General features: G+C 47.9%; 1 protein-coding gene across 2 annotated transcripts in view; it reads right to left on the reverse strand.

Annotated features, from left to right (window-relative positions):
* Positions 1–382: 382 nt before the first annotated feature.
* Positions 383–12,347, reverse strand: part of Drp2 (dystrophin related protein 2) — a 51,969-nt gene continuing 40,004 nt past the window's right edge. Inside the window, exons 17-24 of one of the 2 annotated variants that reach the window (XR_009056472.1) lie at positions 10,805–10,941; positions 10,430–10,495; positions 10,129–10,194; positions 9,191–9,334; positions 7,456–7,693; positions 5,107–5,227; positions 4,328–4,602; positions 383–602 (exon numbers count right to left, since the gene is read on the reverse strand). Coding sequence is in view for 1 of the 2 variants with exons in the window: in XM_057759804.1 (XP_057615787.1) it covers positions 4,478–4,602; positions 5,107–5,227; positions 7,456–7,693; positions 9,191–9,334; positions 10,129–10,194; positions 10,430–10,495; positions 10,805–10,941 (897 nt within the window). In the remaining variant the exon portion in view is untranslated. Of the gene's footprint in view, positions 4,603–5,106; positions 5,228–7,455; positions 7,694–9,190; positions 9,335–10,128; positions 10,195–10,429; positions 10,496–10,804; positions 10,942–12,347 lie in introns of both variants that reach the window. The other variant, XM_057759804.1, reaches the window with a different exon arrangement.

The raw sequence follows: 12,347 nt of genomic DNA on the forward strand, positions 1-12,347 counted from the left end.
GAGCACAAGGTCACTTAGCTCAGCCCAGCCAGCCACCTGGAACAGGCTGATAAAGATGGCCTGACTCAGGAACAGTGGCCTTGCTCTAAGAACAAGGAGAAAGCTGACTTAACAGGATGGGAGTGAGCAAAAGTCCTTGTACCCATGCCAAAGCATCTTCAAAGATTCTCTTTGTAGTTATGTCTTTAAAAGCTTACCCCACAGAGGAGATACAACCCCTCTCTACCTTGTTGTAACGGGGATGGAGATGAGTTCCAAACATGTTTGTATTATGTTCTCTGATGGTCTCTCTCTGGAGGTCGTAATCTGGGCACAACAACATATATATATTCAGAATAAACTGAATATATATATATATATATATATATATATATATATATATGCTTTCATTGAAACTCACAGTAGTAGCCTTGATTTTTCTCATATTGTTTCACCTGCTAGAAAATCTCAGATCAATGAGAAAATTTAGAAAGCATTACTTATCCTGTGAGGTAAGCTCTTCTTTTGGGAGAGGAAACTTGAAGGGGCCATGGATAGAGGTGACTGTGGCCTGTTTGACAGTGTCCCTGTGGCTTCTTGACCTATGCTTTGTTCTTTCCATCCTGAAATATTGGAAGAGGACAGAATGTCATAATTGGAGAAAAGAACCAGAGGAAGCAAGGTAAACAAATACAAATTTATTCTTTTTAAAGCAGAATTCAAGGATAAAATGGGAAAAGCACCACAGTGAGTGGCAATTGAAGTCAACCCATTTGCTTCTAGCCCCAACCCTTCATCCCAAACTTTTACACAGTTACATGCCATCCTTGACACCTCCTCCCCAACCCCCTTCCCTAATTTTCATCCTTTTGATTCGTTCTTGCAGCCAGGAAACAACAGCACAGCAGACTTCCGTCTGCCTGTAATACTGCCTTGGGAACGGCAAGGATATTCATCAGGTCTACTTCCAAATATGGCTACTAAAGGAGGAGATGGACACTGGGAAAGGAGCTCTGGCCTTGAGTCCCCCCCCCCCCAAGTCGCATGCATTAAACACCGAGAAGTATTTCTTTGTTCCAAGTATCAGGCTTCTACAGGGAGGCCCACTGATTGGGCTACCCAGATGAGGAGGTAAATTGCCACAGCCTTAGGGTAATGCCTCCAGGTTCTCTCCCAGGACTGTTCCTAAAAAGGCAGCAACTTTGCTGGTCATCTGTCAACAGTATCAAGTGAAATTGGATGTAATTACTGACAGAAAATCGTCCCCAAAGGCCACAACTCTGCCACTGAAAATGTGAGTTCAAAAATGCTCTAGCCTGAAGCTGGACATGGACCCTCCCAAACCCTTTCAAAACACATAGCCCAGGAAACAAAGGTAGTCCTTAAAACTAATCTGGTGGTCAAGCTCTCCCAGGCTTGGCCTCTGCCTTTCCCCTTAGTTTCTTTTTAGCGATTGTGGTCTGCCAGACCCGTTCACAAAACACCTGAAAGCTCAGTCAGGTTTCTTCACAGGGAAATACTGCCTCACTCTAGGCCTTGAGAGAAATATCGAGAGCCATCCTCCACATTCTGAAGAGAAGGGCACATTTCCCCCTGGGTGGAAAACTCTCCAGGGAACTATGTACCACAGTCTTACATCTTCCAGCCAGTCAGCCTTCTGGAACAATTGCCAATCACTGTGAGGCTCCCCTGCTGGCGCCGAAAGCACAGCTGTCCGCCCTATGGCTTGTTGTTCTCTATCGAATTCCGTCCAGAGGAAATGGCCTACACTATTGGATAACCAGTCCAGTAAACACGTTCCTCATCATTGATCCTAATCTCCTCAGTCAGAAAGTTCTCCTTAGGCTACTAACCCAGTGACTCATCCGCTACCTTCCAGGCTAGGGCCGTACGTTACACATGATTTCTTTAGGAGTTACAACACACAACTTACCCCAAAACATAGAAGACATTTTTGCTAAATTCAACCCCAGTGTGGATTCACATGGTCCAAGGGGCCATTTCCATGACTGCATGGCAACTGCCTATGCATGTAGCAGTGACTGCTACTGGACCCTTGAGCAAGACACTCACCTCAGGCATTGCAGGGAAACACAAGACGGCAAAGTGCCAGGGACTCCCTTAGTGAGGCTCCAACCTTGACCTGCTGCTCCAGTCTACCTCCAGCACAAATCCTACATAACAAGATCAACATCTTTTCTCCCAAGTCCAGTCCAAGGCCACTGTCACAGACCCTCAGCTGCCTAAGAGCTCTCGAGTGGGGTGGAGGCTAAAGAAAGGACTCTCCTCACAAAAGATTATCCCATAGCATCTGTGCTCCTATGCCCTAGGGAAGCACACACTTGGTAGTTCACGAGTCTCCCGTTCCACAACAAAATGATCTACATGCTGCCTACAATCTAGGCCTCAACAATGGCGCCTCCTTCTGATGATGACCTGGCTCTCTGTTTGAGGCTTGCTTACCAAATGCTCACCAGATAAACAGAATCTCTAGCCCAGAGACCTCCAGACATGAAATTGGATCCCTGAACCTGTGGCGTGGTTGGGGAGAATGCAATCTTGATTTCAATCAAGCCTCTGCTGTCTCCCCCAGAATACATCAGACCAGGTTCCTAGCAGTTCCGTATGTTGGCCATGGCTTGGTTTATACCACAGAACTCCAATCATCCCACTCCCTCCTGACCTTGGTGACAACCACTGCATTCCATAAGGCCATGAGCCAGAGCTTAGGAGCTCAGGGGACCATGGGATGTACTCTGTCTTAGCCTGGCATAGGCCAGCAGACTCCTTTTGTTCCTTCTTTTCTGTGTGGAGTGGGTAGAGGTGTGATGTGCTCTACTTTGGTTCCTGAATCATGTGAGAGTAGTCAGAAACAAAATTTCCCAAGTCTCCATGGAACGAAACTTGGAATTAGTGAAGAGAACAGAATGTCTCTTCCTGTTCGATTACTCTGTGGCCACAGACTTCCATTGCTTTGGTCTTAAGGTCAGCTCACCTCAAATATCAATGGAGAGAAACACCCTAGGGGCACAGCCAGGGTGGCTCTATCTTCCCAGCCAGAGACTGAGGCTAACAGAGGGAGCAAGGCAGGGTACTAATTCTTCAAGAAGTATTAGAATTTAATGTGTGAGCAAGGCTGGGGGAGCACTGATAGATGGTAGAATAGATATGAATGCACGGATAAACTCAAAATTTAGTCAGCTGCAAGATTCTGGGGAAGAAGCGCTCCTCTAGAAAGTAGCCCAAGTGGGCTCTGTCTCTGTTCCAAGTTCCCCAGTCTTCTCACCCCATACTCTATTTTGAACAGTTGCTGGACAAAGGAATCATGGTATATACAGTCTAGGAAAAGTTAGTTCATTTTGAGGACTGGATTCACATTTCAGAGTTAGCAACAGTTTTATGCACAGGAAAACATTGGTGCTATGTGGGTGGAATGGGGCCCATTTTTAGATTCAAGTCTAGCGGTTTTTAAGCAGGGACCACCATTCAGGCTGGGCGGTTGTAACTTTCCAGTGAACAGCTGGGGGTAAAGAGCCACCTCACCTAATCCAGCCTATGCTACCAAATGGCTATAGCCTGGAGAGTGGCAGGCTCACACTCCCCAAGGAAAGAGGGTTTCTTTTCCTTTGTCACCCAAGGAGAGAGCGAACAAGGCATCCTTGCTGAAGAGGCTGCCACTCCTGCCCCAGATCTGTGGGGACAGACTTGGAAGACCAAAGAGTGGTTTCAGATGGGCTCCAGAGCCTCTCAAGGAGTCTCGTGGGATGGCAAGATCTTCAGGAAACAGGAGGATCATGGGGGAAATATAAACCCACAAGTATTTCTTTAATGTTTCCAAGTATAAGGTGGAAGCATGTCCACAATGAACTGTCCCCTCAGAGAAGTCTGATAGGTACTGTGGCGAGAGGAACTGAAGGTATTGCAGTGAGAAACATGTAGGTAGAATCCGCAAGGTGAGACCTATGCTCTGTAACTGAAGTAACAGGACATACACGGCCCAGATTTCCCTAAGGGGCACTCTGGAGGGGTGTCTCAGGGAAACCCGTTTGCCTCTTTCGATCGGGCCAGGGAGTAGAATTAACCCCTCCGGGTTTCTGGAATGTAGATACCCTGAGGCCATTAGACTTTCCTCTCCATGATTCCACAGAGAAGGGAAAGGGACCAGTGGGCATTGCTTAGCTCTGCAAGGTCATTCTCTGCTCTTCATCTGGACGACAAGTGCGATTTGCCTTTGCCTGGGCTGCAACAGCAGGATAGCATGAGGGATAGCCTCGCTCTAATGGATTAACCGGAACATTTCTAGAGGAAGCGCACCTGTCCTCCCCCATCCCCATCACATCTCACATACCATTGGATCCCTGCTGCTGCCCCAGGTCCAAATAGCCCTGGTTGAGAAATACGGGGGCAGTGGGTACTAGAATGGTTGGGCAAAGGTTGAGGGAAGGCCTTGACAAGAATCAGGAAAGGAAATGGACTATGGGATGGGGATCTGACTCCATCAAGAGGCCAGCAAGGTATTGGCAGTCACATCGGAGCTTCGCACACTGGGGAAGGCATGACGGAGTTTCTCCATGATGTCTTCTAAGCATAGGCTGACATCCTGGCTCTTTGACCCCACGTCATCTAAGTTGGAAGAGAAATATCGGGAAAGATTACTTGAGATTGCCTTGCATACATGCAGGCAAAACACCACTGCACATAAAATAAATGAATTCAACAAAAAAGGAAGCTAGCCAGGTGGTGGTGGCACATGCTTTTAATCCCAGCACTTGGGAGGCAGAGGCAGGAGTTCGAGGCCATCCTAGTCTACAGAGTGAGTTCCAGGACATATTAGGGCTACACAGAGAAACCCTGTCTCAAAAAACAAAAACTAAAAAAGGAAGCCAAGAGGCTGAAGTCGGCTGCTGTTATCTGGATAGCGGGTCCAGAGTACTCTCACCCTCCTGTTCGGAAGACTAGCCTGTAGGAGTAACTTGCTAGACAGTTTCTTTTTTAGAAGATGCATATGAGAGAAACAGTTAAGAAATCAATTATACACAACCCTAGTCCCAGCTCTAGCAAAACTTTGGGCAGGCAATCTAAGGTAGGACAAATTGCTGGAGGAAGGGGCTAGGTGGGGGAACTTACCTGCTGCCTCAGTGTCTGGGGTAGTCTGGCCCTTCTCCCGGGGATGACTGCCTTCTGATTGGTGTGGCGAGGAAGCCAGGGATGAGCCTGCAGAGCCATTGCCATCTGATTCAGTAGGTGGCTAGCAAGAGTTAAGACAGGATTTCAGTGGCTTTGCCTTTCTGACCTCATAGACTCCTGACTTTGAAAGGGACTTAGAGATCTCATGCCTATCCTTATGCCCTGGGTCTCTAAGAAGCTTTTCATAGTGCCATAAACCAGGACTTTCCCCTTTAGGAAACCTCTTAGATCGTCCAGGTATCAGTTAAATTCTTCCTTTAACAACACGAGTCAAAGGCTCCTGGTTCTTAAGAACAACACTGCACCTAAAGGTCTCTTGCTGCCATTTCAATTATAATTAAGCTATTTAGAGGCCAATTTTCTCTGGAGTTTTATTGCTGTATACCTGATTCTGAGTTCATGACATAACAGTATATGTTAGGAAACTCAAGGAATTCATTAAATACTGTCCCTGAACCAGAGAGGGCAATGAAATACATGCCATAAAGAAGGCAGAATGGGGGGCTGATGGGGGGAGAAGGAAGGGAACTAGCTAGAGGGGGCATAGAGCAGGGCAATTAGGGAGAACAAAGTATGATCACAGAAATGTACAAAGAGGCCATGATAAAAATATTACATGAATGTGAACTGAAAAACTGGTCAAGAAAAAAAAAGGCTGTTCCTAGGATAATGCAGAGAAGGGATGCCACTGTCTATCGCATATGATGACATATATGATGAGTGTACTATATTCCTGGTATCTACCTGAATTATGCAACATGCACTATTTAATTTTGGTCTATTTTTCTAGACAGGCTTTCTCTGTGTAGCCCTGGCTGTGGCTGTCCTGGAACTAGCTTTTGTACGCTAGGCTGGCCTTGAACTCACTGAGATCCACCTGCCTCTGCCTCCCAAGTGCTGGGATTAAAGGCATGCGCCCCCACTGTTGGACCATTATTTGATTTTTAGGACGATTAAAATCCTACGATGCTGGTGGTATTACTTTTTAAATTATTATTATCGCTATTACTATGTGTATGTGTGTGCTGTGTGGAGACTCGTATGTGTTATGGGGCATATGTGTAGGTTATAGGAGAACTTCGTGGAGTTGGTTCTCTCTTTCCACCGTTATATGGGTTCCAGGGATTGAACTCAGGTTGTCAGGCCTGTGTGGCGAGGATTTTATTAGCTGAGCCATCTTGCTGTCCTTTTAAAAAAAGATGTATTTTTTTATCTTTTATTTTTGCATATGCATCTGTGAGTGTATGGCACAGGTGTGCAGGTACTTCCAGAGGTCAGAAGAAGGTGTCTGATCCCTTGGATCTAGAGTTACTCCTGGTTGTGAGCTGCACTACATGGGTGGTGGGCAACTCAACTCTGGTCCTCTGGAAGAGCTGAGCATTCTTAACTGCGGAGCCATCTCTTCAGCTCTGTTGTTTGTCTCGCTTAAAAACTGAGCTGCTTTATCACTACCTCTGTTTTACAAACAAGAGAACTGGGGCCAGATATGGTTATAGAACTTTCCCAGCACCCCCCAGGCACTGGCTGACAGCACTATATTCAAACCCAGGCTGTCTGACCCCAGAGATGCCTGACCTCCTGGAGACAAAAAGGAAGCCCTTGGGTAATATATTTCTCTTGCCAAGCATGTCCAAACCTGAAAATGCCACATTTTGGATTGTGTGTTGGCGTGTGTGTGCTCGTGAGTGTACATGTACAGCCATGACTGTGGAGGCCAGAGAGCAACTTTGGGTGCCATTCTTCAGGTATTATCCACTTTGCTTTTCTTTATTTTAAGAGACAGGTCCTTCACAGGCCTGGAACTCACCCAGTAGGCTAGGCTGGCCCGCAAGCCCCAGTAATCCACGTCCTTGGTACAGCGATTCCATGTGTGTGTTACCACATCTGGCCTTTTCTTTTAAACATGGCCTTTGCCGATCCAATAGGGGCCCTTGTGCTTGGTGCTTTCCTAACTGAACCCCTTTGTCTCAGATGGGTTTTGAAGTGAGTTCTTTTAATACCAAATTCCAATGGGCTGAGAACTAGAAAATCCTTAAAAGTCCTTCCTCTGTCTCCAGGCCGGAGGCAGTTTGGGACTCACAAGAGAGGTGGTGTGGTGTGGAAGAGGATGTAGCCATACCGCCCATTTCCTTCTTTGTCCCTTCATTCCAGTTGCCTGTCAGCTCATCCCAAGAAGTCATCTGACTGCCTCAGTCAAGGGGTGCTTTCTCTTTTCTCTGCTGCACCCCCATCTCTCCATGCCCTCCTCCTGAGTCAGGGGTTGCCCTGCTTCTGTATCCCCAACCTCACCTGCAAGAGCAGCTCCCTCAGGCGCTGCAGCTGAGACTCCAGCTGCTTGTTGTGGTCTTCAAGGATCTGCATGCGTGTCTCCAGGCGGCTCTTGTGCTGCCGCAGGATCCTGGCTTCAGCCAGGAGCTCCTCATTGCGGTGGTCCGGAGTTGCTTCACTGGAGCCCTCAGTCAGGGTGGGTGCCTCCGCTGCTTCCTCGTGTTGCCACTTCAGGCGCCTCAGCTCTCCCTGGAGAATCCTGCCATGGACATGGAAGCCAAGACCTAGGGCTTTAACAGGGTCAATTGGCTATCCAGATTCCACAGGGCCCCCCTTTTCCCGGGTGTGAGGGGTCACTCTGCGCTCCTAACCCAATCCCTGGCAATGCTCTGCTCGAGAGGACCACAGCCATTTCCTCTCCAGCCCATTTGACATTTACTCTGCCATCCCGAGGCCTCAGAGTAGTGAGCTGACATTTCACATAAGAAATGTCTTAGGGCTTTGATGCTTTGGGGATTAATTTTGACCTTCAAAAGCAGGCACGAACATGTTCTGCAAATAAAAGAGGCATTAGTGCCAATGGCTTACCTACTCCACTTATAGACTTTTAGATTCTAAGGGAAGACAGCATACATAAAGAGATCACCTATCCTGCTTCTTCTCTCTACAGCCCCCCCCCATCTGACCTGCTTCTTCTCTTCTGACCTGCTTCTTCTCTCTACAGCCCCCCCCCCATCTGACCTGCTTCGAGTGCTCACAATGGGTCGAGGAAACATTCCAAAGAACCAGCCTACTTTTAGGCCCACTACTTCCTGTTGTTTGGGCAAACAGAATCACTCTTGCTAGCATTTCCCAGCGCCGGCTCCCCACTGCTCTAATGGAGCAGTTCTCCAGACCACCCCTAGTGAGGAAGCAGGGTTTTGATTTTAGTTCACACCACTGATGTTCTACTGCTCACAACTGTCCACAGCTCACAACACTGCCATCCCCTGCCGCACAGGCTCTACACCACTCGACTCCATCCCCAGCCTGTTCAGTGTTGGACCAACTAGCCATGTGCTTGATCCTGACCATGTCAAGTTTGCGAGAAAAGTTTTGAAACGCCTACCGTCTATTTGTGTGCTTGTCTTTCCTGGACTCGTGACACACACTTTATAAGCCGGTCCTCACCTGCACTCCACCACTGGAGGCACACTGTTCTAAGGCTTGCCACTCCGAGGGGGGCATGTGGACCGGGAACACTAACAGCCCCTGACAGCTGGTTAGAAACAGAAACTCAGGCCCCACACACTGAGGAGTCAGGACTTGTGGCTTCCCAAGCTTTGCAATGTACTCGGGCCTCTTCCTCTGTGAGATTAATGGCATCCCTGGTACTTTGTCTCTTCTGGTTCGGAAATGCTGTATGTACTGTCACAACCCCCTGGGAAACTTTCATTCAGGATCAAGTAGTTCTTTCAAGTTTTAGTACAGAAAGTTCTTTGAGAGCAAGGACAGGTTATATTCTCTTCTGCATTCTTCTAGGGTTCTCTCTGCTTGTCTCTAGTGGGTACTTGGAAAAGTCAGGGTTATATTACATCTGATCCTCAAAGTAACCCTGGGAAACTGGTATCATTATCCCTATCACACAGACAAGAAAATGGAAGATCATAGGATGTAAATGACTTGATCCAGGTTGTATAACACATGAATTATCAAGATTGAAACTCAAGGCACCAGCCTCTGGCGCCACACAAATTTATGCCCTGGCCACACCTACCGGTTCTCATCTTCTAAATGGGCCAGGATCTTCTCTAGCTCTCCTTTGCTTTCTGTCCCCATGCCGCACGGAGCCTGCTGTCCAAAGGCTGGCTCCCTGTCTGTGATGGGGCTGGAGTGTCGCAACAGGTACTGGTCCTCATCTCTGCATGGGTGTAAGGAGAGGAAAGGAGGTGACCAGGTGTTGAACACAGACACAAGTCAGGGAGCCAGTGCTCAGATCCTGGCTCAGCCCCCAGAAAAGCTATGCTGGCCCATCCACTTTGAAGTCACATAAAGAAAGCCAGGCCTCAAGTTCAGGCCTTGGAAGTTGAAAGAGGCCGTATCTGAGAGAGGACTGGGAGATATTTCCAGGATGCTGATACTTCTGAGATCTTCTCAAGGATGATAAGAAAATCATTTCTCTTTCTGTGTTGTTGCCATTTCGATGTCCCCTTTCTTTCTCTCCTCCCAGAAGGATCTGAGTCCCAGTCAGGACCAGATTGTCTCATATAGTCAGCTGTCCCTGGGCCTTCTTTACAGGCAAGGGACCTCCTTTAGAAATGAAGGTCACCCTCTCTGTGCTCTAACACCAGGGCTCCCTTAGGCCAGACTTCAGTTGGGAGTCTCTGCCTTCTCCTAGGGTTGGTGCAGCATTAGATGGGGTCTTGTATCTTGAGCATGAGATAACAGCTCCTTTCTGTAACTTCAGATAGAGGCTTCCCCCTCCCCCCGCCTAAAGTTAGGCATGGAAGGATGGGATCTTGTGATAGAAGGGGCTTGGGTAGATGGCTCAGTTGACAGATGGAAAATTGCCTCTTACTAAACAGTGTAGTCAGGAAGCAGCCTTCCTTCCTCGGAGAATCAAGGACCCTAGCCACCAGCCTCCCATTCTCAAACAGTGGCAGAAGGATCCCAAGGACAGCTATTTCTGGAAAATTAGCAGCTGTAGAAACTCACATGCTGTCATCCGGGGACAGGCTGTCATTAAAAAAGGAACAATTTTGACTTTCCATCTCAGCAAGCCTAGAAAGAAAGAGCCACAGTAAGAGAAAAAGCAGGATGTGGGGCCTGCTTCCACCTCCAGCAATCTAATGGCACAATCGGATAACCGACTTTGGGGCTTTGGGAGTGGGGCCCCCCACTTACCACCACTGGCCATGGACAGTTCACTCTGCATCTCCCCTGGTTCATTCCAAGTCTCCTTGCCCTTGGACTTCCTACAGTCCCCACCCCAACTCCCACTGAAAGGCAGTGGTACCTGCTGGCGAAATGCTCAATTCGAGAGTGTGTGTCCGCATGTGGCAACATCGGGGAAGAAGCCGGTCTGGGGGAAAGGAGCAAAGGTTAAGAGGACCAGAGGCAACGGAAAGCCTGCCTGTCTGTCAGCACTCCCACCCCTCCCCTGCCAAGATGGTAATCCGATGCAGAGAGCAGATCGAATCCTCCTCTATTTCTCAGGCCAGAGGCTAAGTCAGACTCAAGCTGAACGGCCTTGTTCGCTAGGGGCTTTCACTTGGGAACTTTCTCCAGCTCATCCGGGACTCAGCCCCTTCGCAGCATAAGTGAGCTGCATGAGGCCACCTGCAGCCTCCGCGAGGCCATCTGCAGCCTCCGCGAGGTCACCGGTACTCACGTCTCACTGCACTCAGTCTCCAGCACTGACTGCACAGGCAGATAGCCTCTCTGAGGGTGTTTGCTGAAATATTGCTTTGAGCGGAATTTATTCTTTAAGGTCGTGGCGAAGTCCCTCATGTTTTCACTGGATGTGGTCTGCAGGAAGACAGGACCGAGGGACTCACCCTGGTGGCTTCCACACACTATGAGGTGTGTGACTCTTTCACTGTAGTTCAGAATGTGACTGCTATCCCAACGTTGTTTGTGCCTACCATACCCCTCTCTCCAAACGTCTGTAAGACCATACCCTAAACTCAGAACTCTAGGAAGGTAGACTGGAGGGGTGAGAGCCAGGGTGAAGAGAAAGGAAGATTTTCATCTGAAACTTTAGACGCCTCTATCTGCGGAGTTGGAAGTTTTTACAGTAAGCATGTAATTGCTGCATTTTAAGATATCGCTTTTTGTCATTATGCTGGGCTTGGTCGGGTAAGCATATTGTTGAAAGCTCATGGGTTCTTTGCTGCCACACAGAGAAGACTCGCTCTCACAGCAGCTGTCCTGGACTTCTGGCTCGCACAATCTTCCCATGCCCCTTTCTGTGATTGTCCCTAATCTCAGGTGCAGGGTTGGTGTTGCCAGTTGGAGTTGGGCAGCCCACAGTCACTTATTATCTACACTTTGAGCAGTTGTGGAGCTCTGTAATGGTACCCATGGTGACAACACCAGCTGACATGCCAACACAGATGGAAACTCCACATGGCCCCACCCCTACACGAAGAGCTACAAGGGGTGGATGCCCGCTGGGAATAGAAAGAACCATCCTTCTCTAGGGACAAGCCCCCACAGAGGTCATCCCTGGACATGTGTGCACACTAGTGAAGCTAAATGGACTCAGTAGGCTGTATATATGCGTGTGCATACATATGTATATTGTATATATGTGTGTATGTATGTATGCACACATGTATATACATGTAACAATTAAAGAAGAGAGCATGCATTTGGGAGGGGACACAGGAAAAGTTGGAGGGGGTACAGTATGTAGATGCACTGCTCATTCATGAACTCCTCAAAAAATAAAATTATCACATAAATTTTTTTGTAATAATTTTTTATAAAATTTGAAATTTTGTTTGTTTACTTTATGTGTGTGCACACGCACTTGCATACACTATGATGTGTAAGTGGAGCTCAGAAGACAACACGCAAGTGTTGGTTCTTTTCTTCCGCCATGAATATTCTAGGAATCAAATTCAGGCTTGGCAGGAAGTGCCTTTACGTGCTGCGCCATTGTGCTGCCCCTTTTCTATAAGTTCTAGGAATGGAGAAGCTGAACAGGAGGCAGAGGACTGTCGGCTTACCTCTTCTACGCAGTTTTCTCTGTTTGCCCTTTATAATGTTTTGTGTAAGTGATAATAAAGCCGAATTAAAGGGCGTGGCCCCTACTCCCACTGGCTCACACATTCCTGTGCTAAAACAATTTGAAGATAACACCTCAGGAAAGTGGATTATATAGAAACAGGTTGAAAACGGAGCAGCAGATGGGAGAGAGAGCCAGTGAG

This window comes from Chionomys nivalis, chromosome X (genome assembly GCF_950005125.1).
Source record: "Chionomys nivalis chromosome X, mChiNiv1.1, whole genome shotgun sequence".
In the NCBI taxonomy this organism is placed as follows: domain Eukaryota; kingdom Metazoa; phylum Chordata; class Mammalia; order Rodentia; family Cricetidae; genus Chionomys; species Chionomys nivalis.